Below are 24,341 nucleotides of genomic sequence, written 5' to 3' on the forward strand. Positions count from 1 at the left end.
GTGTCGGGCTCGTGGGCCTTTCTGACAGGGGTCGGGTGAGGGGACCTGAGAGACAGTGGGTCAGTACTTACTGCCTTATTTGGCTACTCATTCACACAACTTGTTTTAGTCATGAGAACGTGAATATTTGGTAATGGTAATAAATTGCTAGATTTTAAGGTGATCTGGCTTCTTTGTAAAGCAGTCATTGTGTGGTGACTTCTATGTCCACATATTACATGCTGTTGGCTAGAGCAAGTAGCGATTTCCCTGGAGTATGTTTAGGAAAAATAACTGCAGTGTGACAGTGTGAAAGCGTGGCCCGCGTCGGGGAGAGTGTGAGAAGGTCTCGTGGGAGGGAGCGGGCGGGACTGAAGCCAGGGCCGCGCGCCGAGCAGGCTGTCGCCCCGCAGGTCACCCAGCTCTACGTCCCGGCGTCCAGGAGCGCGTGGCGGTTCCGGCGGATGGGGAGGATTGGGCCCTTGCGGTCCACGCTGGACGGTGAGTGCCCTGTGCCCGCGCCCGGGCTCCGAGCTGGCCCAGCGGGCGCTGTGTGCTGCTGCGTGCGCGCTCCGGGCTCCTGGCCTGTGGTCTCTGACTTCGGTCAGCCGGGTCAGGAGTGTCATTGTCGGAAAGCGCCTCGTGCCTGGGTAGCCGGCCCCCACCGCCCCCCCGGCAGCCCTGGTAGTGCCCCCTGTGCCAGGGTGTCTGTGAGTTCGGCCTGGCAGAGAGCAGCCCCGAGTCTGGAGGGGACAGGTGGGCTCACAGGGCGTTCTCTGGTTGCAGTAGGTCTGGAGTCTCCGCCGCTGTCCGTGTCCGAGGAGAGGCAGCTCGCCATCCTGACCCAGCTGCCCTTCGTGGTTCCGTTTGAAGAGCGGGTGAAGGTATGCTTCCAGTTGGTTCTTTGCAGATTGACTCAGCCAGTTCAGTGTGAAAAAGTAACACCAGTGGGAAATTTTCTAAAGCCGGCTGCTGCTTGTGATTGAATAATATATTTTCTCACTAGATTGTAATAGTTGACCATGGTTTATAAAATCATAACCAACCAAATACCTCTTGAAAGATGTTTTGTTTGTATTCACCAACTTAGCGAATTTCTGAAAACCGCCGCACTTCACTACTTACAAAACAGCTTCAAGAGGGTGTTTTTAGGCCTGCCCACTCTTCTCACAGAACATTTGACACTATTTACATTTCTTCATTAAAACACACACATTAACACAACATTGTAAATCAACTATCCCGGTAAAAAGCAAAAAAAAATAGGAACCTCACACACACGCGCACACCCATACACACATGGCATTACCTGACTCCTGACCGCCCTCTGCTGGACGTGTAGCGTAACACCAGCTACTGGGGCTCCTCACTGGGGCTCGCCCTGCCGGCACCCGCATCCGTGCGCCGCTCCTCTCGGCTGCTGCTCTTCCTGCTCCACCTGGAGCTGTATAGAAGTCTCCAGAAGAAAGTACCGAAAATGTGCCACAGCATGAGCTTTTAAAAGTTTGTTGTGAAGTGGGGAAAAGAGCAATATTACATAAATACTGCACATTTATTGATAAGGCATAACATCAATATTTGGTATCTTGGCCTTTAAAACTTGCCTCAGAATTTATTAAAAGAGTTAAGGTTTATTTAACAGTTTATTTTGGCTGCTTGTGTTTATAACAAAATGTCTCTTGTTTTCAAGTAAGCTTATAATTTCTCCTCTGTTAGATCTTTCAGAGATTGATTTATGCAGATAAGCAAGAAGTTCAAGGAGATGGTCCATTTCTGGATGGAATTAATGTCACAATAAGAAGAAATTATATTTATGAAGACGCTTATGACAAGCTTTCCCCTGAGAATGGTATATGTCTTTCTCTGTATGTGTTCATACAGCAGGGGGAGGCGGGGGGGATAGGAAAGGGTGATCATTACAAAGATTAGTGTTGATCGTCTTATTCTGTGATGACTGTTTAAAACAAATTACGTCAGATATGGGGGAAATGCATATCTATTATCAAATAATAATTCTAAGATTGGCAAGTACTTACTGCTACAGAAGCCTTTGAGTATTGTTTTTGTTTTTGTTTAAGATAAGAAACTCTTCCTGCCCCACAAAATGTCTTTAAAATTTAGTTGACAAGCTTTAATTATAAAAATGTTGGTGGAGAGCCATATACAGACTGTATTTTGTTTATAACAGTCTATGTAAATATCATAAAATGTAAGCCACGTTAAATATACTCAATACCATTGCAATCCACATTTCTTGATAGAAAGGTGAGTGTGCTTCGTGACACCTGTGTTAGGTAAGAGCGCCGCATTATACCCCTGACTCGGGCAGCGTTTGCAGGTGAGTGGCGCGTGTTGGTCTCTGTTAGCCTCGGCACTCAGTGCTTACAGTCTTAGTGTCACTGAGGCCACTGGAAGTTTCAGCGTCAGAATGTGGTATCCGTGCTGTCACCTGAAGTGAGTGTTACATCAGTGCGGGTGATGCGAGGCTGTCAGATGTGGGGTAGCAGTTGCCTGTTCTTCTAGGGCAGCAATTTAATTTTCTTCCAGAAAAGCAGAGCCTCTCGTTTTGAATACGTTCTCTCTTCTCAGATAAAGAGCTGTTTTGTCATTTTGTAGGAATGGCAGAGGAAGGCTGACATCAATCACTTGTTCCCTTACTCTGTTCTCGATTTTGTGTGCAGAATTTTTGTTTTTCGCATAACTTAGCTTTGTTACATAATCTATGCTGTAGCCCTCTAACGTCAAGTATCGCAAACTGAGGCGGATTTTGAGCTCCAGTCTGACCGCAGACTGAGTGCTCCACCGTGCAGGTTACTCTCACCTGGGACGTCATGTTTTCAAAGCTTTTTGTATAAGCGAGGCAAAAACCAGATACCCTGATTCCTAGTCTAACATACTTTGGGGAAGAGCAGAAGCTCGCCCTCCTTTGGGACCTGCAGCTGCTTAGAGACCAGCCACAAGTAGTTGTGTTGTGCTCCGTGTTGCGTGCTGGCGGCCTCTGTCTGTGCGTCCCGCTTCACTGAGGGCCTCGTGGTCTAAGCCAGGGTCCCCACAGCTAGCGCTCAGTAGATGTGTGTTGAACTTGTGTTTGAAAACAAGAAAAACGAGCTGTAACAGGGTGTTAAATTGGCCACGATTGGCAGAGTGTTCAGGGAGGAGCCGAGGTGTGCTTGATGCCGGAGGCTTCCTGAGACGCAGGACGTGGGGCAGGACTTGGGAACCAGGAGCCCAGTGCCGCATGAGGGGTCACAGGGGAGGGTGTGGCTGTCCACGGCAGACCCGCTTCTGTGCTGGTGAACCAGGGCTTCCGGCAGGGGCTCAAATATGTCTGAGCTCTTCAGCCAAACAAAGTGAGGCCGTGTGGTTAGCAACAGTTTTCAATTAACTCAAACTGTTTCATGGAAAGTGCGCCGTTACTGCTTAGTGACACAAGCCCCAGATTCCTAATGACTCCTTAAGCTTGAGAGTTACTCAGAAGTTGGCCACACGCCAGCTCTTCAGTCATGCATGCTGATAGTCTCACCTAGTTTAAAGAATTTGGAAAAATCATATAATATCTATATTACAGTGCTTTAAATCTTTAAAGTGTTCTTTAAGTCTGACCTTATCAATTAAATTTTAAACCATATATTTGATATTTTGCTATGCAGATTGTAAAATTAAATATCATCTTAGTATGTTTAATTTACTTACGGAAAATTGGTTTGAAGTGCTTTGTTGCCTAGTCATTTACATGTAATCAATTAATATGGTTTTTCCATATATCATCTAGTCACAGAAGCAAATAGTGGCCATTCCTTATGGGCTCTCGTATCTCATGTCGTCTCAGAACAGTCTTCTCAGTTGTGGGTTTCGCCTCCTTTGACATGCGAGCTGACGTGGTGGAGCTCAGAGCAGCTGCGTGGTCTCTCTCGCAGTTGGGAGCTTGGCGAGCAGGGTGACGTGTGTTTCTCCGTGTGGACTGTGGGCAGGGAGCGCGCCTGCACTCGGAGCCTGTGGCTCTGAGAGGGTGGAGCTGGCGCCTCCCATCACAGTGCGCTCGTGTGGCCCACTGTGCGGGGCGAGGCGGCTGGAGCCGTACTGGGCTCCGTTCCTGAGAGCACGCTCTGCTCCTGCGTGGTGGTTTGGTTTTGTTTAATGGGCAAGATTTGTTACCTTGTTTTTCTGAAGAAGAAATGATAACAGGGTAAAATCAAAGTCCAGTCGACCCTTGAACAATGCAGGTTTGAACTGTGCAGGTCCACTTAGGCAGATTCTTTTTTTTTTCCAAGAAATACATTGGCAAACTTTTTGGAGATTTGTGGCAATTTCAAAACACTGGCAGATGAACTACTACTACTACTAAGTCGCTTCAGTCGTGTCCGACTCTGTGCAGCCCCATGGACTGCAGCCCACCAGGCGTCTCCATCCATGGGATTCTCCAGGCAAGAACACTGGAGTGGGTTGCCATTTCCTTCTCCAATGCATGAAAGTGAAAGTGAAGTCGCTCAGTCGTGTCCGACTCTTAGCGACCCCAGGGACTGCAGCCCACCAGGCTCCTCCATCCATGGGATTTTCCGGGCAGCAGTACTGGAGTGGGGTGCCATTGCCTTCTCCCAGCAGATGAACTACTCAACCTAAAATACTGAAAATATTAAGAAAAATTTGTCATAAATGCATGAAATATATGTAGATGCTAGTCTGTTTTATCACTTGTTGCCAAAAATATACACAAATCTATTATAAGAAATTAAAATGTATCAAAACTAATGGAGACACTCAGAGGACATCTGTAAGGCCCCCACGGCTGGGAGGGATGGAAACAGGCGCGCAGGTGCTGGGGGGAGTCGGAGCCGTGGGAGCCGCCTGTCTGCATGCAGTCCACCCGGACGAGGGCCGCCTCTGCTTGCTGCTGCCTGAGCCCAGTGTGGCCGGAAGCTGAGCCCCACCTCCGCCTGATCACACCCCGCACCAAACGGAGTCCAGTGGAAAGTGCCCACTTGTGCGTCCCTGTGTCTCCCTCATGGCTAGCGCAGTCCCGTGAGCCCCAGAGAGTGCTGCTCATGGCGCTGGGCGCACTCCCGGGGTGCAGGGAAGAGGCAGGACGCTCCTGGGAGATGTCCAGCTGTCTGGTCTGTGTCCGCAGCTGTGGGTACCACCCCTGCAAGGCAAGGAATCCAGCGTAAGGACCACTGTCAGGGAAAGGGAGACAAAGGAAAGGAAATGCGTGAAGATGTAGCGGCAGCTACATGCAGGCACAAGAGCTTGGCACTTCTTGTGACATCCCTTATCTCGTATTGAAGGCATGCTCAGGACGCCATAAGAAAGGCATTCCTGCAGACACGATTTGAGAAAAAGCGAAGTCCAGATGTATAATAACGTTTTTTCTTCTATGCATGCTTTTACTAATTCTGTTTAATGTCCAGTGACGTTGATGTAATTAAAAATTGCTAAGCAATTGTGATATGTTATTTTCATAATATTTTAAGTTTACATATTTATTTTCATAAAATTCAGGATGGCTTGATAAATGTAGAAAGCAGTCTGGCTTTAAAGGTGCCATGAGGACAGGAGAAGCAGCGCCTGGCCCCCACGGGCAGCAGAGCGCTCCCCGCGCCATCGGGACGGTCACTGAGGAGAAGGGACAGCTGCCTGAACAGGGCTCCAGCCAGACAGCGGTGCCTGTTCTGGGAAAGACCGCCCCAAAGGACAGTTAGTAGAAAGGAGGGCAGGAGAGCACCAGTGTTGAGGCAGGGCCTATGCTCCTGTGCTCGCTCACCCCCAGCAGTCCATCCTTCAGTGGGATGGTGGGAGGGCCGGGACCCGAGGGCCCTTTTTCTGGATTGTTCTGTGGATCGATGCCTGGTCCTTACCATCAGGAAGCACCTGGTGGTTCAGAACGGCCTTCACAGGGGTTCTGACCTCGGGCGGTGCCCGTGGCCACCAGACCCCGTGAAAGTACAGGAGGGTCTGCTGGCTCACAGAGCACGTCTCTAATGGAACCTCTAGGTTGGGGCCATGGGGACCTTCCAGGCTCCGTGCACATGGTTCTCCAAGGAGAGGCTCGTCAGCAGAACCCGGCAGAGAGAGCATCACGTGAGCTTGGGAGGACCACACCCTGGAAGATGTCATCCTTGCTGGAGAGAGAGCCAAGAACGCCCCCAAGCCGGGGCGACACATTCCTGCTGGGGAGGCGTCCGGATGCGTCACGTGACTTCACAGGACTTCCGGCTGAGCCGGTCGGGGAAGGCATGAGAGGGAGGGGGGTGGTGACAGGCGTGGGGGGCCTCGGAGCAGGCCCTGGGCAGCCAGAGGACTCCACGTGAGGGGAGCGACTGGGTGACGACTGCCTCCAACCCAGGCCTGACAATGAGGAAGAGACGCCAGAGAGGCAGTGGAGCCGGGAGAAGCACGGGAGAAGCACGGCAGACGCCCGGGCAGGGCCTTCTGCTCGTTGAGGACGCCTTCTGACTTGTGTCACGCCCTGGGTCTTCTGGGATACGGGCGCCGAGACTACAGCGAACAGTGGGAGCGGGGTCGGTGCTGTACAGACGGGTTCAGAGGAGAGCAGAAACGTCAGGGCAGAAGCTGTGAGGTGTCTCCATCAAGTTAGGCCAAATGGGCCTGCCCCTCCTGTGCCCTCCACCACCTGCCTCTGCCACCCCGGGCAGCAAGACCACCCCTTTTCCTGCTCCTCCCCCCACCCCCACCCAGCCTAATGAGCCTGAAGATGGGAGGGGGCAGGCTTCTGTAATGACTCATTTCCACTTCATGGTAAAGAATCCGTCACGCCGCCCAGTAACACGTTAGCTGCTGTGTATGTGAGCGCCTTCCTGTGAAAACCCGGTGTCTGTATGAGAGACTGCAGTGTCTTCATTGTTGTCCTTGTCACCCGAGTGTTCATCCTGCAGACCGTCCTGGGCAGGACTTGCAGGGAAGTGGACAGCCTGTGCTTTCAGAAGCATAGAGTGAGTGATGCTGACCATAAAATTAATACCGTGTTAGCTTTCTTCCTGTTTTGACTTGGCCTTCAAAGAGCTATATTACCAAACACTGCATCTCTCTCTCTCATGATTGAGGAAACTGCTGATCACCTTATCACCACAGGTAAGGGGTTTTAAAACATGGAACAGTGGCACCAGCCCTGAACGATGAGCAGGACCGTAACAGTGTACACTGTGAACATTCCTCGGCGTTCGTTCCTTAGTGCACAGGCTAGACTGCTGTACAGCGTGTTCCTGATGCTTCATCATCAATGCCTGAGTCATTATACCCCTAAACAAACAGGAATTTCTTTTTCACATTGTTGTTCAGTCACTAAGTCGCGTCTGACTCTGTGACCCCATGGACTGCAGCACGCCAGGCTTCCCTGTCCCTCACTGTCTCCTAGAATTTGCTCTTCCCTGGTGGCTCAGATGCTTTCTAAGGCCCACTTGACTTCACATTCCAGGATGTTTGGCTCTAGGTGAGTGATCACACCATCGTGATTATCTGGGTCATGAAGATCTTTTTTGTACAGTTCTTCTGTGTATTCTTGCCACCTGTTCTTAATATCTTCTGCTTCTGTTAGGTCCATACCATTTCTGTCCTTTATCGAGCCCATCTTTGCATGAAATGTTCCCTTGGTATCTCTAATTTTCTTGAACAGATCTCTGGTCTTTCCCATTCTGTTGTTTTCCTCTATTTCTTTGCATTGATCGCTGAGGAAGGCTTTCTTATCTCTTCTTGCTATTCTTTGGAACTCTGCATTTAGATGCTTATATCTTTCCTTTTCTCCTTTGCTTTTGCTTCTCTTCTTTTCACAGCTATTTGTAAGGCCTCCCCAGACAGCCATTTTGCTTTTTTGCATTTCTTTTCCATGGGGATGGTCTTAATCCCTGTCTCCTGTACAATGTCACGAACCTCCGTCCATAGTTCATCAGGCACTCTATCTATCATTCCCTTAAATCTATTTCTCACTTCCACTGTATAATCATAAGGGATTTGATTTAGGTCATACCTGAATGGTCTAGTGGTTTTCCAAAGCTAGTGGAGGTGATGGAATTCCAGTTGAACTCTTTCAAATCCTGAAAGATGATGCTGTGAAAGTGCTGCACTCAATATGCCAGCAAATTTGGAAAACTCAGCAGTGGCCACAGGACTGGAAAAGATCAGTTTTCATTCCAATCCCAAAGAAAGGCAATGCCAAAGAATGCTCAAACTACCGCACAATTGCACTCATCTCACACGCTAGTAAAGTCATGCTCAAAATCCTCCAAGCCAGGCTTCAGCAATACGTGAACTTCCAGATGTTCAAGCTGGTTTTAGAAAAGGCAGAGGAACCAGAGATCAAATTGCCAACATCTGCTGGATCATGGAAAAAGCAAGACAGTTCCAGAAAAACATCTATTTATGCTTTATTGACTATGCCAAAGCCTTTGACTCTGTGGATCACAATAAACTGTGGAAAATTCTGAAAGAGATGGGCATACCAGACCAGCTGATCTGCCTCTTGAGAAATTTGTATGCAGGTCAGGAAGCAACAGTTAAAACTGGACATGGAACAACAGACTGGTTCCAAATAGGAAAAGGAGTACGTCAAGGCTGTATATTGTCACCCTGCTTATTTAACTTATATGCAGAGTACACCATGAGAAACACTGGCCTGGAAGAAGCACAAGCTGGAATCAAGATTGCCGGGAGAAATATCAATAACCTCAGATATGCAGATGACACCAGCCTTATGGCAGAAAGTGAAGAGGAACTAAAAAGCCTTGTGATGAAAGTGAAAGAGGAGGGTGAAAAAGTTGGCTTAAAGCTCAACATTCAGAAAACGAAGATCATGGCATCCGGTCCCATCACTTCATGGGAAATAGATGGGGAAACAGTGGATGGAAACAGTGTCAGACTTTATTTTTTTGGGCTCCAAAATCACTGCAGATGGTGACTGCAACCACGAAATTAAAAGACGCTTGCTCCTTGGAAGGAAAGTTATGACCAACCTAGATAGCATATTCAAAAGCAGAGACATTACCTTGCCAACAAAGGTCCGTCTAGTCAAGGCTGTGGTTTTTCCTGTGGTCATGTATGGGTGTGAGAGTTGGACTGTGAAGAAGGCTGAGCGCCGAAGAATTGATGCTTTTGAACTGTGATGTTGGAGAAGACTCTTGAGAGTCCCTTGGACTGCAAGGAGATCAACCAGTCCATTCTGAAGGAGATCAGCCCTGGGATTTCTTTGGAGGGAATGATGCTGAAGCTGAAACTCCAGTACTTCGGCCATCTCATGCGAAGAGTTGACTCATTGGCAAAGACTCTGTTGCTGGGAGGGACTGGGGGCAGGAGGAGAAGGGGACGACAGAGGATGAGATGGCTGGATGGCGTCACTGACTAGATGGACGTGAGTCTGAGTGGATTCCGGGAGTTGGTGATGGACAGGGAGGCCTGGCGTGCTGCGATTCACGGGGTCGCGAAGGGTCGGACACAACTGAGTGACTGAACTGACCTGAACTGGTGGCTCAGATCATAGAGAATCTGCCTGCAGTGGTTTTTTACCCCGTGTTTGATGCCTGGGTTGGGACTATCCCCTGGAGGAGGGCAACCCACTCCAGTCCTTGCCTGGAGAATTCCATGGACGAGGAGCCTAGGTCGCCACAGTCCATAGGGTCGCAAAGAGTTGGACACAACTGAGCGGCTAACACTTCCTGTTTGTGCATTGTGTGATGTCAGGTGTTAGTAACACAGGGTCTGCAGGGCTGTGTGCCGTGTGGACGGTGCTGCCGCAGGTGCTGACAGCCCGGTGGCGGCTCTTGGAAGCAGATGATGTACACTTGAGCTGGCAGTGCTGTGAACGTATTCTCTCTTGCTTCTGACTTTTGTAATAGCGTGTTTCCTTTTTCTCGCTTACTTCATCATAAGAGTACAGTGTGTATCTTGTATACCATATGAAATGTGCTAATTGTTTGTTATTATCAGTAAAAGAGGCAAAAGTTACACATGGATTCTCAACTGTGTGGACCCCTGACTCCTGAATTGTTCAAGGGTCAATTTACTTAGGGCCCCCCCCAGTCTTACCTCCATAAGTGGGTGCTTTTAATTTGTCTTTTGAATCCAGTGGCAAGAAGACTAGATTTGATTCTAAAAATAACTGTGTTGCTGTGTCTTGTTGTTTATAGAAGTGAGATTTGGGGAGCCACAGACCCTCAGCTCTAGCCAGAACTGAGAGGCGGCTTCTGTGAAGTCTCTGAGATAGACCCCTCCTCCCCTGCCTGGATTGTCAGTGCCAAGATTCGAGCCAGCAGTTAACGAGTGTGCCTTGGTTGAGGGTTTCCCAGTTAAAAAACGTTTATTTACACTTAGAACTTTCAAAATATAACGCTGCTAACTGCTGACATTCAGTTTGAGAAATATTGTACGTGATGAATGCTTATAGTTGTCTTAAAGCTGAGTTTTGAGAAGATGGATATACAGGTGGTGTTGCATCCATAGTTACCTGCTTAGAATTCTCTCTGAGAATGAATATGTTTGGTAATTGATCAAAATAGATGGAAATAGCATGTCTGTGGAATTCAGCCATCAGTGAAAAGCCCTTCATTTAAGTATAGTTAGATTTTAAACAGTCTGTGTTAAGCTGCAGCCCTGCCCTGACACCGCTTGCTGCATGTCCTTGGATGAGGCGTTCACCGCCCTGTCCTTGGCCTCGTCACCAGGGAATGGGCTGTTCTTACCCGGAGATTGCTGGAGTGTTGGAAGTGGTTAGTGTGTGTGTGCGGTTCCTGGCGTGGGTTCCTGCCCGGGGTAGGAATCAGAGGTGGCTGTGCGCTCACCAGGCACAGCGTTTGTCCTCCCTGGTGGGGTGGGTGGGCCTCCGTGCAGGGGCGGTCGGGGGCACAGGCTCACACCCCAGGTCCTGGGACCTTAACGCTGACTCTTGCACATCGCGGTGTTGGGGTTCAGTGGAACCTGCGCTGGCAAAACCACTTTCCAGGCTATTTCCTGGAGGTCCCCTGGTGCCTTGAGATGCTTTGGGTCGGACATGTGTGAGCGACTGCACACTGCCTGAGCAGTGGCCGTGGCGCAGACGTGCGGTGGGTTCCGTGCCGGGTGCCTGAAGGGTGCGGTGGGAAGCGATGCAGGACGCGGGTTATGCGGTCAGACACGCCTGCTCGGGGATTGAGCCGGGCAGGGCCTCTCTGGCTTGCGGAGTTGTCTTTCATGGCCTGTGTCCTGAAGCCCACACTGGAAACCGCCGCGTTCGCTGCAAGTGCGTCTGGGGCCTAGTGTCCTGCTTCCACGCGCGGTCCTTACGAGGACCGTGTGCAGAGGTGTCTCGCGTGTCAGGCAGTCTTCAGCTTTGCCGTGTTTTTTTTTTTTTTAATTTAATCTTGTGGTATATTATATAACCAAAATCTTTCCCTGTTTTTCAGCCAAATGTTGTTTTAAATGACGATGCAGCCTCTGGCGCTCTGACTCTCACGTCATTCACTTCTTTCAGAATGTCTGTGTGACGTTAGCGTCAGCGACTTCTTTGTTTGCCTCTTTGTCTTCCTTCGCGACTTTGTGTGCCCGTATTATCCTCAAGTCCTGACTCTGCCCGCTCCCCTCCTGGTGTTTGAGTCTGTTACAGTGAGGGGCGGGGTTCGTATTTTCCCCTGAACACCCGCCTGCTGCCCCTGCCCGCTCCCTTCTTGAGCAGAGTGGAGGAGTCCCGGGAAGCCCTGGTCAGCCTAGCTCATTGTCTCCTCTTAATGTTGGTTTTTTTTAAGCCTTGCGTTAAAATAGTTTTAATATTCTTGCTCCCCTCCCCTAACTTCCTGTAATACCAACTTGTTTTATTGCTTTTTAAAAAGATCTTTTCTCCTCACCCCACCCCCCTCTTTTAACAGAGCCTGACTTGAAAAAGCGGATCCGTGTGCACTTACTGAACGCGCACGGCCTGGACGAAGCCGGCATTGACGGCGGTGGTATTTTCAGAGAGTTTCTAAACGAACTACTGAAGTCAGGGTTCAACCCCAACCAGGGGTTCTTTAAGACCACTAACGAAGGGCTTCTGTACCCCAACCCAGCCGCTCAGATGCTTGTGGGTGATGCCTTTGCCAGACATTACTACTTCCTGGGCAGGATGCTCGGCAAGGTAACGTACACTCGGCATGAATGTGGGTCCCCGATGCGGGTGCTGACGCTGTGTGCTCCTGCGTGGCTGCTGTCTGCTTCCTTCAGGGTCTCTATTCAGAGTTGCTTACGTAATTTTGACGGACCCCTGAATAGTGTTTTCTTTTATAGCTATATTACGTGCGTACATACATTAAAAATTACTGGTGTAGGAGAAGGGGGGAGGACTGGAGGAGGTTAAGCTGGGCAGCTACTGTGGCAGTGGTGAAGAATTAAACACATTACACGTGGAGGAAATCGAGAACACAGCTCTAGAACTCTGCCTACACAAGTCTTACAGGTATTACCTGCTTGCATAGGTAGTGTAAATATTTTAAGTCTTTTCACAGTTGCTCTTGTTGATAACTAGCATTAAAAGTGATTCTTTTCAGGTTCTATGACGTGTTGAAAGTGCTGTGGGACAGAGGGCCGTGGCTGTGTGCCGTTTCTTGGGACATGTGGCCCCTTGAGGATTCTGCAGTGACCAGAATGTCACACCGGAGGGTGTGCACCGGCTTGGCAAACATAGCTTACCCTTTGTTGTAGACGAAAGGAAAATTTACTTATATAACCTGGTGGAGACTTCGTATTTAGCGATGCAACTTTGAAAGCACACGTTCCCATTGAAGTCAGGAGCAGGACGGTCGTCGTCACTGAAGTAGACCGGCCCTGGCCCCGCCTGCCCAGGCTGCTGTAGCAGGGCCCGCAGTCCAGGCAGCGGACACCCCGCACAGCCTGGGCCGGCCTCGGCCCAGGGCACCACGTGTCCTGTTTGGCGCAGCCCCCGTCCTGGGCCGTGACCGGTGCCTGTGTCTTCACATAACCCCTTTGTCCCCACGTGGCGCAAGGGCCCGGGGAGCTCCGTGGGGCTTCTCTGTAAGGGCACTGACGCTGTTTGTGCGAGCCGCACCCTCGTGACCTAAGCACCAGGGGCCGCATCTCCCAGCACCGTCACGTGGTGGGGCTGGAGAAATCAGACCGTGGCATGGCCCGCGGATGTGCCAGGCAGAGCCCACAGGTGCGCAGCTTCTGTCTGGTTCTTTTCCTTCCCATTTGAGATGGTAGAGAGGAATGCCTGAGGCTTCATTGCCATCCACCACATTTTTAGAGACTGGATCGTAACACAGGGACAGGAGTCAGTTCATCTTCTGAAGGTCAAAGGGATGACCGGAGGCAACTTGGAAACTCAGGGCAGCGGACTGCAGCCCCTGACCAAGTCTCCCCCTCTTTCATTGTTTAAGAAACGAACAAGGCTCTCCTGCGATGTGGCCGAGCCGGCTGCTTTCCCTGTGGTGGGAGCAGGTGTGCAGAGCTGGGCTCTGTGCTCTTGGGCCCTTTCCCTCACTGGTCTGTCAGCCGTGCAGTGGGGACACAAAGGCCGGGGTCTCCGTGGCGGGAGCTGGCTCCCCGTGCCCTGACCGTGAAGCCTCTGTTCTCAGCAAGTGCTGGGGTGACAGGTGTGCTGGTTTTAGGGAGGCCCTGTGGAACCATGAGGACAGTGGTCTCCAGTGGCGGGGACAGCAGCCCAGCCCCGGTGCTGGTGCCCGGGTTCCTGGAGACGCGTGTGAGGACAGAAAAGTGACACTGGATTCGTGAGCACGTTTTTGTGTCCTGGGTGTTGTTTTTTTTTTTTCTTGTCCTGGTTTTATTGAGATAGAATTTGCCAGCCATGCAGTTCAGCCAGTTGAAAAGCACGGCTGAGCGGCTTCAGCGCATTCACAGATTGCACGGTCACCACCGTGAGTGGAGGGCGTTTCCATCGCCAGGGTTAGCTTCTCGCCCTCCAGAAAGAGACGAGGCGGACGCCGGCCGACTCTCTGGCCTTTTTCTGCTCTCAGCAGGTGTGCCTTGTGTCTCCTGTGTGTGTGCTTCTGCACGTGGCCTCTGCAGTGGCGGCCTCTGCGATTGGCTCGTTTCCCCTCAGCCCGTTTTCAAGGGCCGTTCAGGTCGTGAGGTGTCAGGACTGTGTTCCTGGTGTTGCCAAGTGGTCCCCGGTCCTCTGACAACTGCGCTATGGAAGCGTCCCTCAGTCGTGGGCCTCAGGGCTGTTCTGCGTGATGTTTTTAGGGGGCGGCATGATAGAAATGAGTTCTTCGGGTGCTTACTGGGGAGGGGGTGGGAGGGTTACAAGTGGATGGTGTCGGCCTCTCAGCAGGCCTGGCCCCCCAAGGGACGAGAGAGGTTCTGGAGAAGGACAGTGGACGGGTGGGTTGGTGTTCCCGGGTGGGTTGGCGTTCCCGGGTGGGTTGGCGTTCCCGGGTGGGGTGGCCGTCTTTCGTGAAGTGACCATGGATGCAGAACTGGACGGTGGGTGGCTTGGGATCCTGGGAGACCTGACCAGCAAGTGCCGCGGCCTCCGGGGACGTGCGGCGAGCTGCCCTGGGCTGGGCCGGGCTCTGCCCCATGGGGTCATTCGGGCAGCGCGGTGGGGCGCACTGGGGCGTCCTGACTGAGCACAGCGGGGAAGGCCACAGAGGAGGGGTCTCCATCTGGAGGAGAGCGTAGCCTGGAGGAAGCTGAGCAGTGCGTGCAAGGCAGCTGTGGGGTCAGGAGGTGGGTGCAGGGAGGGCACGGTTCTCCTGGCGGCAGACACACAGCCCGGGGGGGCAGAGCGAACAGGAGCTCCGCACAAGGGTGCGTGTGCAGGCGGGCGGCCCAGGGGCTCCGTCACCCGAAGTGATTTAGAGACCAGCGTTGCGGTGTGATTTTCTATAAAAGTTAGTCAGAGCTACAGTCAAGTTCAACTTTATCATTGAATTCCTTTATGCAGCGCGTTTGCGATCTGTTCCATGTGGTCCATGCTGTCTTCAGCAGACCTCCTCTCTCCCCCTGGAGCTCCTTGGACTCAGTGGCCCGTTAGAGAAGCACCCTAATTCAAAATCGGGGCCTGCAGAGCAGACGATGCTCTTGTGACTTACTTGAAGTTCACATTCCGTGAAATTCTGCCTTTGTAAGGAGTTCCGTTCAGTGGCTTTTAGTATGTGCGGCCATCACCACTAAGATTTCAGAAGAAAATAGTAAAAAAGGAGACCTCATGTTCATTAACAGTTACTGCCCTTCTGCTCCAGTCCTGCAAGTCCTGGGCCACCACTAACCTCCTTTCTGTCTCTGCAGTTTGCCTGTTCTAGACTTTTCCTGTGACCCGAGTTGCACGGCACGTGGCCATTCACGACTGGCTTCCTTGCCTTGGCGTAATGCTTTCAGGGTTCCTCCACGTGGTGCCGTGTTATCCATGCTTCTTTCCTTTCTTGTCTAGTATGTCATCATGTGAGTAACTACCACAGTTTATCAGTTCATTATTTCCTGAAGGTTCAGGTTTGGCTCTTATGAGTAATTCTGCTGTGAACACTCATGGACAGGTTTTGTGTGGACAGTGTGTTTACGTGTTCTGTTGTGTGTGGGTGTCTGTCCGTCCTGGCACTCTTGCTGAATTGGCCACACATGTGCAGCTTTGTTTCTCCTCTGTTCCACTCCTCTCTGTATCCAGCCTTCTGCCAGGGTGACCCTGTTGTGATAGTGTGTGTGTGTGTCTGCATAGTGACGCTGCTCACGTGTGTGTGTGTGGGTGTGTGTCGCATAGTGGCACTGCTCGTGCATGTGTGGGTATGTGGGTGTGTCTGTATAGTCGTGCTGCTCGCGTGGGAGCCGCCCTGAGAACACATCTGCTGTGAAGCTGCAGATCCAGAGGGGAGCAGACCCTCTTAATCCTTCGTTCTGGAATGTATCAGCTCTGTAAACCAGATTCCAGGTCCTAAAAATGGAGTGTGTATAAATGCTGTCTTAATAAAGATCTTGAAATTAAATAAAGTTTAGACAAAAGCAACAACAAAACTATAGTTGTTTGAGAATGGTACTTAATTTAGTTCCTCATTTTAAAGGTTTCACTTGTATAATTTTCTGCAAGGGAATTCCTAAGGGAGCACTAGTTTCTAAAACATATCTGACTATAAATGGTTAAACTTTGTACCAACATGTTAGAAATTGTCCAGATCTAAGTGAGTGTAGTAGTATAGCGCTAATAGTGTGGTATCCGAACATTAAATCTTTAAGAGAAGAAAATTGTCTATTGATTGATTATGATATTTATTGGGTCATAATGTATTTAAATTTTCTTTAATGCATATGTTAGTGATTGTTTACTGTGATGAAGTGCAGCGAGGTCCTCAGGAGCACTCCTGCATAGGAAGAATTACCTCATGTCACTGGTCACTTCTCGCTAAAAGTTCCATTAGCAGATGATTCCTGCTCTGGTGTGGGCTGTGATTGCATTTTATCGCCTGTAAATCAGACTCTGGACAGGGAATAAATAAACAGTTCAAGGATGTGGTAATGTCATCTTGAACTTTTTTTTTAAACAGATAGAAGCACCTATGTCCATTTAAGCCAATTAAGTTCAGAATATTTATTGGAGGAAATCTTTTATCATATTTGAATTCTACTTGGAAATGTTTTTTCCCCCTGCTTTGGAATATTGATTTAATTGGAACAGAATGCCTATAAATCAGGTTGTTTGATAATATCTTGGTCATATATTTCCAATTTTTAATTAACAGATGGTAAAACTTCAGCATACTTTATAATTTTGTATTTGAGTGGAATTCAGTCTACACTTAATCAATCATAGACGTAGTATTGGCAGTTAACAGTTTATCCTGAGATTTCTGAGAGTTGGGAAAATTTATTTTTGTATTCATTAGAATCCTTTTATAGAATGCTCACTGAATTCGCTGAGGCTTTGAAACTGTCGATTGAGGTGAATACTAGTAATTTAAGTTACTTTGGTCCTTAAATGACAAAGCTTCTGTTGTATAACATCTTGTTTTGAACTCGCCGACTCATTAAGGGTCAGCATAGTTGAGCTGCTTCATCTGATTGAGCTCTGAAGTTATTGTATCTTTCCTTTAGGTTTTTTTAAACATATCATTCAGCTAATAGTTGATCATTCTGTGCTCAGCACAAGTCTGCCAGTCATGACTTGCATGTTGAGACTAACGCTAAGACTTTTTACTTAGAGGTCAGCGGATTTCAGAAGCAGTGGTATTGGCTTTCTGAGTCTCCCAGTTAATTAACCACAGGGGTGAGTCACCATGAGTTTCCTCTTGTTGACCTTCAATTTTTTTGAGAAACAGAAAAATCAAAGATAATAATTAACAAATACGTAAACTTTATAATTTATAAGTGATTACTTATTTGACCCTTATCCCTTCAGAGAATTGTACTGCTTTTATAGCATTCTAATCACAATTTATATTCTTTTCCATTAAAAGCAATGCATTCCCAAATCTGGAGATTTCTTCTTCTTCCTAAAGTCATAGTTTTCTATATAAGTTTGTTTCTTCAAAATTAAACATGAAGTTAAAAAGGTCTTCAGTTCGGTTCAGTTCAATTGCTCAGTCGTGTCCGACTCTTTGCGACCCCATGAATCTCAGCGCGTCAGGCCTCCCTGTCCATCACCAGCTCCCGGAGTTCACTCAGACTCACGTCCATCGAGTCAGTGATGCCATCCAGCCATCTCATCCTCTGTCGTCCCCTTCTCCTCCTGCCCCCAGTCCCTCCCAGCATCAGAGTCTTTTCCAATGAGTCAACTCTTCGCATGAGGTGGCCAAAGTATTGGAGTTTCAGCTTTAGCATCATTCCCTCCAAAGAAATCCCAGGGCTGATCTCCTTCAGAATGGACTGGTTGGATCTCCTTGCAGTCCAAGGGACTCTCAAGAGTCTTCTCCAACACCACAGTTCAAAAGCATCAATTCTTCGGCACTCAGCCTTCTACACAGTCCAACTCTCACATCCATACATGACCACAGGAAAAACCATAGCCTTGACTAGACGACCTTTGTTGGCAAAGTAATGTCTCTGCTTTTCAATATGCTATCTAGGTTGGTCATAACTTTCCTTCCAAGGAGCAAGCGTCTTTTAATTTCATGGCTGCAGTCACCATCTGCAGTGATTTTGGAGCCCAAAAAAATAAAGTCTGACACTGTTTCCACTGTTTCCCCATCTGTTTCCCACGAAGGGATGGGACCGGATGCCATGATCTTCGTTTTCTGAATGTTGAGCTTTAAGCCAACTTTTTCACTCTCCACTTTCACTTTCATCAAGAGGCTTTTTAGTTCCTCTTCACTTTCTGCCATAAGGGTGGTGTCATCTGCATATCTGAGGTTATTGATATTTCTCCTGGCAATCTTGATTCCAGCTTGTGTTTCTTCCCATCCAGCATTTCTCATGATGTACTCTGCATAGATGTTAAATAAGCAGGGTGACAATATACAGCCTTGACGTACTCCTTTTCCTATTTGGAACCAGTCTGTTGTTCCATGTCCATTCTAACTGTTGCTTCCTGACCTGCATGCAGATTTCTCAAGAGGCAGGTCAGGTGGTCTGGTATTCCCATCTCTTGAAGAATTTCCCACAGTTTATTGTGATCCACACAGTCAAAGGCTTTGGCATACTCAATAAAACAGAAATAGATGTTTTTCTGGAACTGTCTTGCTTTTTCCATGATCCAGCGGATGTTGGCAATTTGATCTCTGGCTCCTCTGCCTTTTCTAAAACCAGCTTGAACATGAGGAGGTTCATGGTTCACATATTGCTGAAGCCTGGCTTGGAGAATTTTGAGCATTAGTTTACCAGCGTGTGAGATGAGTGCAATTGTGTGGTAGTTCGAGCATTCTTTGGCATTGCCTTTCTTTGGGATCTGAATGAAAACTGACCTTTTCCAGTCCTGTGGCCACTGCTGAGTTTTCCAAATTTGCTGGCATATTGAGTGCAGCACTTTCACAGCATCATCTTTCGGGATTTGAAATAGCTCAACTGGAATTCCATCACCTCCACTAGCTTTGTTCGTAGTGATGCTTTCTAAGGCCCATTTGACTTCACATTCCAGGATGTCTGGCTCTAGGTCAGTGATCACACCATCGTGATTATCTGGGTCATGAAGATCTTTTTTGTACAGTTCTTCTGTGTATTCTTGCCACCTCTTGTTAATATCTTCTGTTTCTGTTAGGTCCATACCATTTCTGTCCTTGATCGAGCCCATCTTTGCATGAAATGTTCCCTTGGTATCTAATTTTCTTGAAGAGATCTCTAGTCTTTCCCATTCTGTTGTTTTCCTCTATTTCTTTGCATTGATCGCTGAGGAAGGCTTTCTTATCCTTCTTGCTATTCTTTGGAATCTGCATTCAGATGCTTATATCTTTCCTTTTCTCCTTTGCTTTTCGCTTCTCTTCTTTTCACAGCTATTTGTAAGGCCTCCCCAGACAGCCATTTTGCTTTTTTGCATTTCTTTTCCACGGGGATAGTCTTGATCCCTGTGTCCTGTACAGTGTCACGAACCTCAGTCCATAGTTCATCAGGCAGTCTATCAGATCTAGGCCCTTAAATCTATTTCTCACTTCCCCTGTATAAGCATAAGGGATTTGATTTAGGTCATACCTGAATGGTCTAGTGGTTTTCCCTACTTTCTTCAATTTAAGTCTGAATTTGGCAATAAGGAGTTCATGATCTGAGCCACAGTCAGCTCCCGGTCTTGTTTTTGTTGACTGTATAGAGCTTCTCCATCTTTGGCTGCAAAGAATATAATTATTCTGATTTCGGTGTTGACCATCTGGCGATGTCCATGTGTAGAGTCTTCTCTTGTGTTGTTGGAAGAGGGTGTTTGCTATGACCAGTGCGTTCTCTTGGCAAAACTATTAGTCTTTGCCCTGCTTCATTCCGTATTCCAAGGCCAAATTTGCCTGTTATTCCAGGTGTTTCCTGACTTCCTACTTTTGCATTCCAGTCCCCTATAATGAAAAGGACATTTTTGGGTGTTAGTTCTAAAAGGTCTTGTAGGTCTTCATAGAACCGTTCAACTTCAGCTTCTTCAGCATTACTGGTTGGGGCATAGGCTTGGATTACCATGATATTGAATGGTTTGCCTTGGAAACGAACAGAGATCATTCTGTCGTTTTTGAGATTGCATCCAAGTACTACATTTCGGACTCTTGTTGACCATGATGGCCACTCCATTTCTTCTGAGGGATTCCTGCCTGCAGTAGTAGATATAATGGTCATCTGAGTTAAATTCACCCATTCCAGTCCATTTCAGTTCGCTGATTCCTAGAATGTCGACATTCAGTCTTGCCATCTCTTGTTTGACCACTTCCAATTTGCTTTGATTCATGGACCTGACATTCCAGGTTCCTATGCAATATTGCTCTTTACAGCATCGGACCTTGCTTCTATCACCAGTCCCATCCACAGCTGGGTATTGTTTTTGCTTTGGCTCCATCCCTTCATTCTTTCTGGAGTTATTTCTGCACTGATCTCCAGTAGCATATTGGGCACCTACTGACCTGGGGAGTTCCTCTTTCAGTATCCTATCATTTTGCTTTTTCATACTGTTCGTGGGGTTCTCAAGGCAAGAATACTGAAGTGGTTTGCCATTCCCTTCTCCAGTGGACCACGTTCTGTCAGATCTCTCCATCATGACCCGCCCGTCTTGGGTTGCCCCATGGGCATGGTTTGGTTTCATTGAGTTAGACAAGGCTGTGGTCCTAGTGTGATTAGATTGACTAGTTTTCTGCCAGTATGGTTTCAGTGTGTCCGCCCTCTGATGCCATCTTGCAACACCTACCGTCTTACTTGGGTTTCTCTTACCTTAGGCGTGGGGTATCTGTTCAGGGCTGCTCCAGCAAAGCACAGCCGTTGCTCCTTACCTTGGACGAAGGGTATCTCCTCACCGCCGCCCTTCCTGACCTTCAGCCTGGGATAGCTCCTCTAGGCCCTCCTGCACCCGCGCAGCCACCGCTCTTTGGATGTGGGGTTGGTCCTCTCCGCCACCGCCCCTGGCCTCAGGCATGGGGTTGGTCCTCCCCACTGCCGCCCCTCGCCTCAGGCGTGGAGGCGTGGGGTAGCTCCTCTCGGCCGCCGCCCCGACCTTGGACTTGGGTAGCTCCTCTCTGCTGCCGACCCTGACCTCGGACGTCGGGTAGCTCCTCTTGGCCGCCACCCTTCGGGCATGGGGTCCTCCCAGCTTCTGCCCCTGACCTTGGACGTGGGGTAGCTCCTCTCGGTGACGCTTTAGTGCGCTGGTCGCAGGCCACGCTTTAGTGCGCCGGTCGCAGCTTACTGAACAGTAAAAATGGCAAGTGTATGCCAGAATTCAGTTGGTTTCAGTAGCTACAAGTTTTAGCGATTCTGAGATATTCACCAGAATTCTTTCTGCCCCTGCATAAGTAGATCTTGCTTTCCATTGAGATATCCCTTGTCACATTTTTTTCTAATTTTTCTTTATTTAAAAAAAATTTTTTTTGGCTGTGCTGGTCTGCAAGGACTTTGCCCAGTTGCGGGGGGCCGGGGGGAGGGGGTGCGCTGCTCTCCGGTTGCAGTGTGCGGGCTTCTCCCTGCAGCGGCTTCTCTGGCTGTGGACACAGGCTCCAGGGCTTCAGTAGTGTCCTGGCTCCGGAGCGCAGGCTCAGTGGTTGCAGCGGGTGGGCTCCCTTCTCACATTTTTAAGCCCTCCCACACACTAGCTTAACACGGGTCACTGTTACACTAGGGCTGGTTTTCTGTTTCTAAGCCATGTCAGATTCTCACCTGGAAAGTTAGGAACACAGACTTCTGCTGGTGCTGCTTAAAGTGCACTGCATGTAGTCACTCTGGGGACTTCCCTGGGGTCCAGTGTGTTAAGACTCCCTGTTCCAATGCAGGGGGCCTGGGTTCGATCCCTCTTCAGGGAACTAGACCCCCCATGCCACAGTGAAGACCCAGCCAAATAAATACACTTTAAAGATAAATGAATAGTCACTGTGAAAAGCGAGCCAGGTGAAGACGTGTACTGCTGCTCTTGTTCCTCACATTGGGGTAATTTCTCTGGGAGGCAGCTGGGGGCTATTGAGCTCCTCTGGGAGTGAGACAGACCAGGCAGGGGCTCCTGCCACCCCAGGGGGTCAGAAACGAGGTAAGCAGGCCTCCTGGCCTCTGCTGGTGTAGATGGCCACGGGCAGCAGGAACTCAGGCAGGGCACCGTCAGAAGTGCCCGAGGGCTGCGCAGCTCACCCAAAAGTGTGTGTGGCTACAGAAAAGGCCTCCAAGAGTTCTGTGCTGGGGGTGCAGGAGTGAGGGAGTGACAGCCCAGGACTCGAGGTTTCTGCTGTAGGGGGTGAAATGCTCAAAACTCAGATGGAGGGTGACGGCTGCACGGCTCTGGGGATATACCAGCCCTGACTGCTCGTGGGGGAATGGGACGCAACTTTTCCATCACTTGGTGGGCGGAGGAGCCTGAGCCGGGAGGAGCGGCCGGGAGTGGGCACTCGCTGGGCAGTGGCTGTGCGCCCGGGTGGATTTCCCGATGCCCAGTGAGGAGAACGGCTTGGAGGCGTGACCTCTTCTCTCCCACCCACCCAGCATCCTCAGAGGTTTTCAGAAGTGAACGGGGTGTTTTCAGAAATAAAGCTGTCAAACCCTTGGTGCAGATTACCAGTTGCAATGATGGAGTAAGTGTCTCTCCTTGGCTTCCAGGGCTGGTGGGACGCCTCATCCCCCTAGGTGGTGAGGGAGCAGGTCAGACCCAACACACAGCATGCCCTCGTCACTAAGGGTCAGGCAGCTGTGTGGACAGAGCTAAAGGAGTAAGCAGTTAGGATTCAAAGCGAATTTTACGTGTATAATTTTGACAACCTGAAATGTCTCAAAAGAGAATAAATGGTTTTTTGCAAACCAGTTTGTGAATGCAGAATTCCATCCTGCCGATAGAGGTCCCCGCGCACAGCGGGCACGCCCTCGCTGCGCCCCGTGAATGGGCACCAGCGGTGTGCTAACAGCCAGGAGCGCCCCTGCCCTGCAGGAGCCTCAGCCTGAGAGTCCTCAGTAGCCCAGTCAGAGCATGGTGTTCAACTCGCCATCATTTCTTCTGAGACACAACTGCTAAATTAAATAGCATATTAGTATCAGCTTACATCCTTATTTTACATATCTTTAATTTTGTAGACTCCAAGGTTAGCATGATCTGAAATAATTGAAATTATTATCTCCTTGTTCAATTAGAGTGGCCTTAAAACAGGACATCTCTAATATAGTTTTTAGATTAAGTTATAAATGTTCACTTTAGAACTACCTGAAGATTGATAGAGGTGCATTTGAAAAGCATTATTTTTTTTATTGATTCTTAATGTAGTAAATTACTGAAGTTATTTGGCAGCAAACAGAACCAGCCTGAGATGCCGCTCACACCGCCCATCTGGGCACGGCCACGGTTTGCATTAATTGCATGGCGACTGCACTCACTTATATTAAAAGGCTTCTACCGTAATTAATCCTTTTTATTTCAGATCATTTTGGCACAATTTCTAGCTATAAACACTCATAAAAAACAGACAGTTGAAAAATACGTTACAGGTTTTCTCCATATACCTATTGCTATGTTTTCATGACAAGTGGTTATTGATACGCTTCTAAGAACAAGTGTGCAGCGGACTGAGGATTGAGGCCAATATGAAAAATGCTAAGTGGATTATTTTGCATAAAAAATTGGCAGTTTTTGAAGTTGTATAATTAACCTGTGTTTAGGAAATACCTTGATTGATGCTTACATTTGTGTCCCAGTTGCATGCATTATGGAAATTTAATTTATAATCCATTTAGCTGATGCAGTCGCGGTTTTTAGTGCCATCGTTTATTAGTGCTTGTATATTAAATGCTCTAAAGGTTCAAACCTGCCTCGTGTAAAAAATTACACCTGTGCATTTACATTTTATGAGTCACAGTGGAGTTTCTGTTTAAAATTCAGGTAGCTCTGATGGATTGAGTGGACTTCACAGGTTTATTGTTACTAATGCAGGAATGGCAGACAATGACCTTCCGTGCTCAACACCCGATGATTTACTCTCTGAGTTTACTCACAGACTGCCGTACAAATGAGGCTTTTCTCGACACCTGGGATCAGTCTTGTCGTCTGCAGAATGCTCCTTAGCTTTGACGGCATCATTCATTAGAAGTAATGGGGTTCCTAAGTGGGCCAGGTTAATAGTATTGGCCATCCTTAACTTGAGGCAAAGCCTGGCTTCTCAAAACAGCCCTTCTTTACATCGTCAGGAGAGGACCTAAGTGCCAGTTGCCATTTTATTGCCCGTTCTCTCATTAAGAAAGGCTTTTTTGCCTTCTTTTCAGAACTAATTGAGTAATCATCAGTCTTCAAATCAGAAAGAGAAGTGCGGGGACATAGCTGGAGGGGAAGAGGGTGAGCCTGAACTCCAAGTGCGGTGACCGCCCTCGGGGAG

The 24,341-nt window shown here is 48.7% G+C and overlaps 1 protein-coding gene across 5 annotated transcripts in view; it reads left to right on the forward strand.

Moving 5' to 3' along the window:
• The window catches only part of UBE3C (ubiquitin protein ligase E3C), a 137,550-nt gene that overhangs the window by 69,177 nt on the left and 44,032 nt on the right, over nt 1–24,341 (forward strand). For 4 of the 5 annotated variants that reach the window (XM_055591381.1, XM_055591378.1, XM_055591379.1 and 1 more), the window contains exons 15-18: nt 393–480; nt 766–863; nt 1,696–1,828; nt 11,820–12,067. In XM_055591381.1, coding sequence (XP_055447356.1) covers nt 393–480; nt 766–863; nt 1,696–1,828; nt 11,820–12,067 — 567 coding nt within the window. The remainder of the gene's footprint in view (nt 1–392; nt 481–765; nt 864–1,695; nt 1,829–11,819; nt 12,068–24,341) is intronic. The other variant, XM_055591380.1, reaches the window with a different exon arrangement.

Source organism: Bubalus kerabau, chromosome 8 (genome assembly GCF_029407905.1).
Source record: "Bubalus kerabau isolate K-KA32 ecotype Philippines breed swamp buffalo chromosome 8, PCC_UOA_SB_1v2, whole genome shotgun sequence".
In the NCBI taxonomy this organism is placed as follows: domain Eukaryota; kingdom Metazoa; phylum Chordata; class Mammalia; order Artiodactyla; family Bovidae; genus Bubalus; species Bubalus kerabau.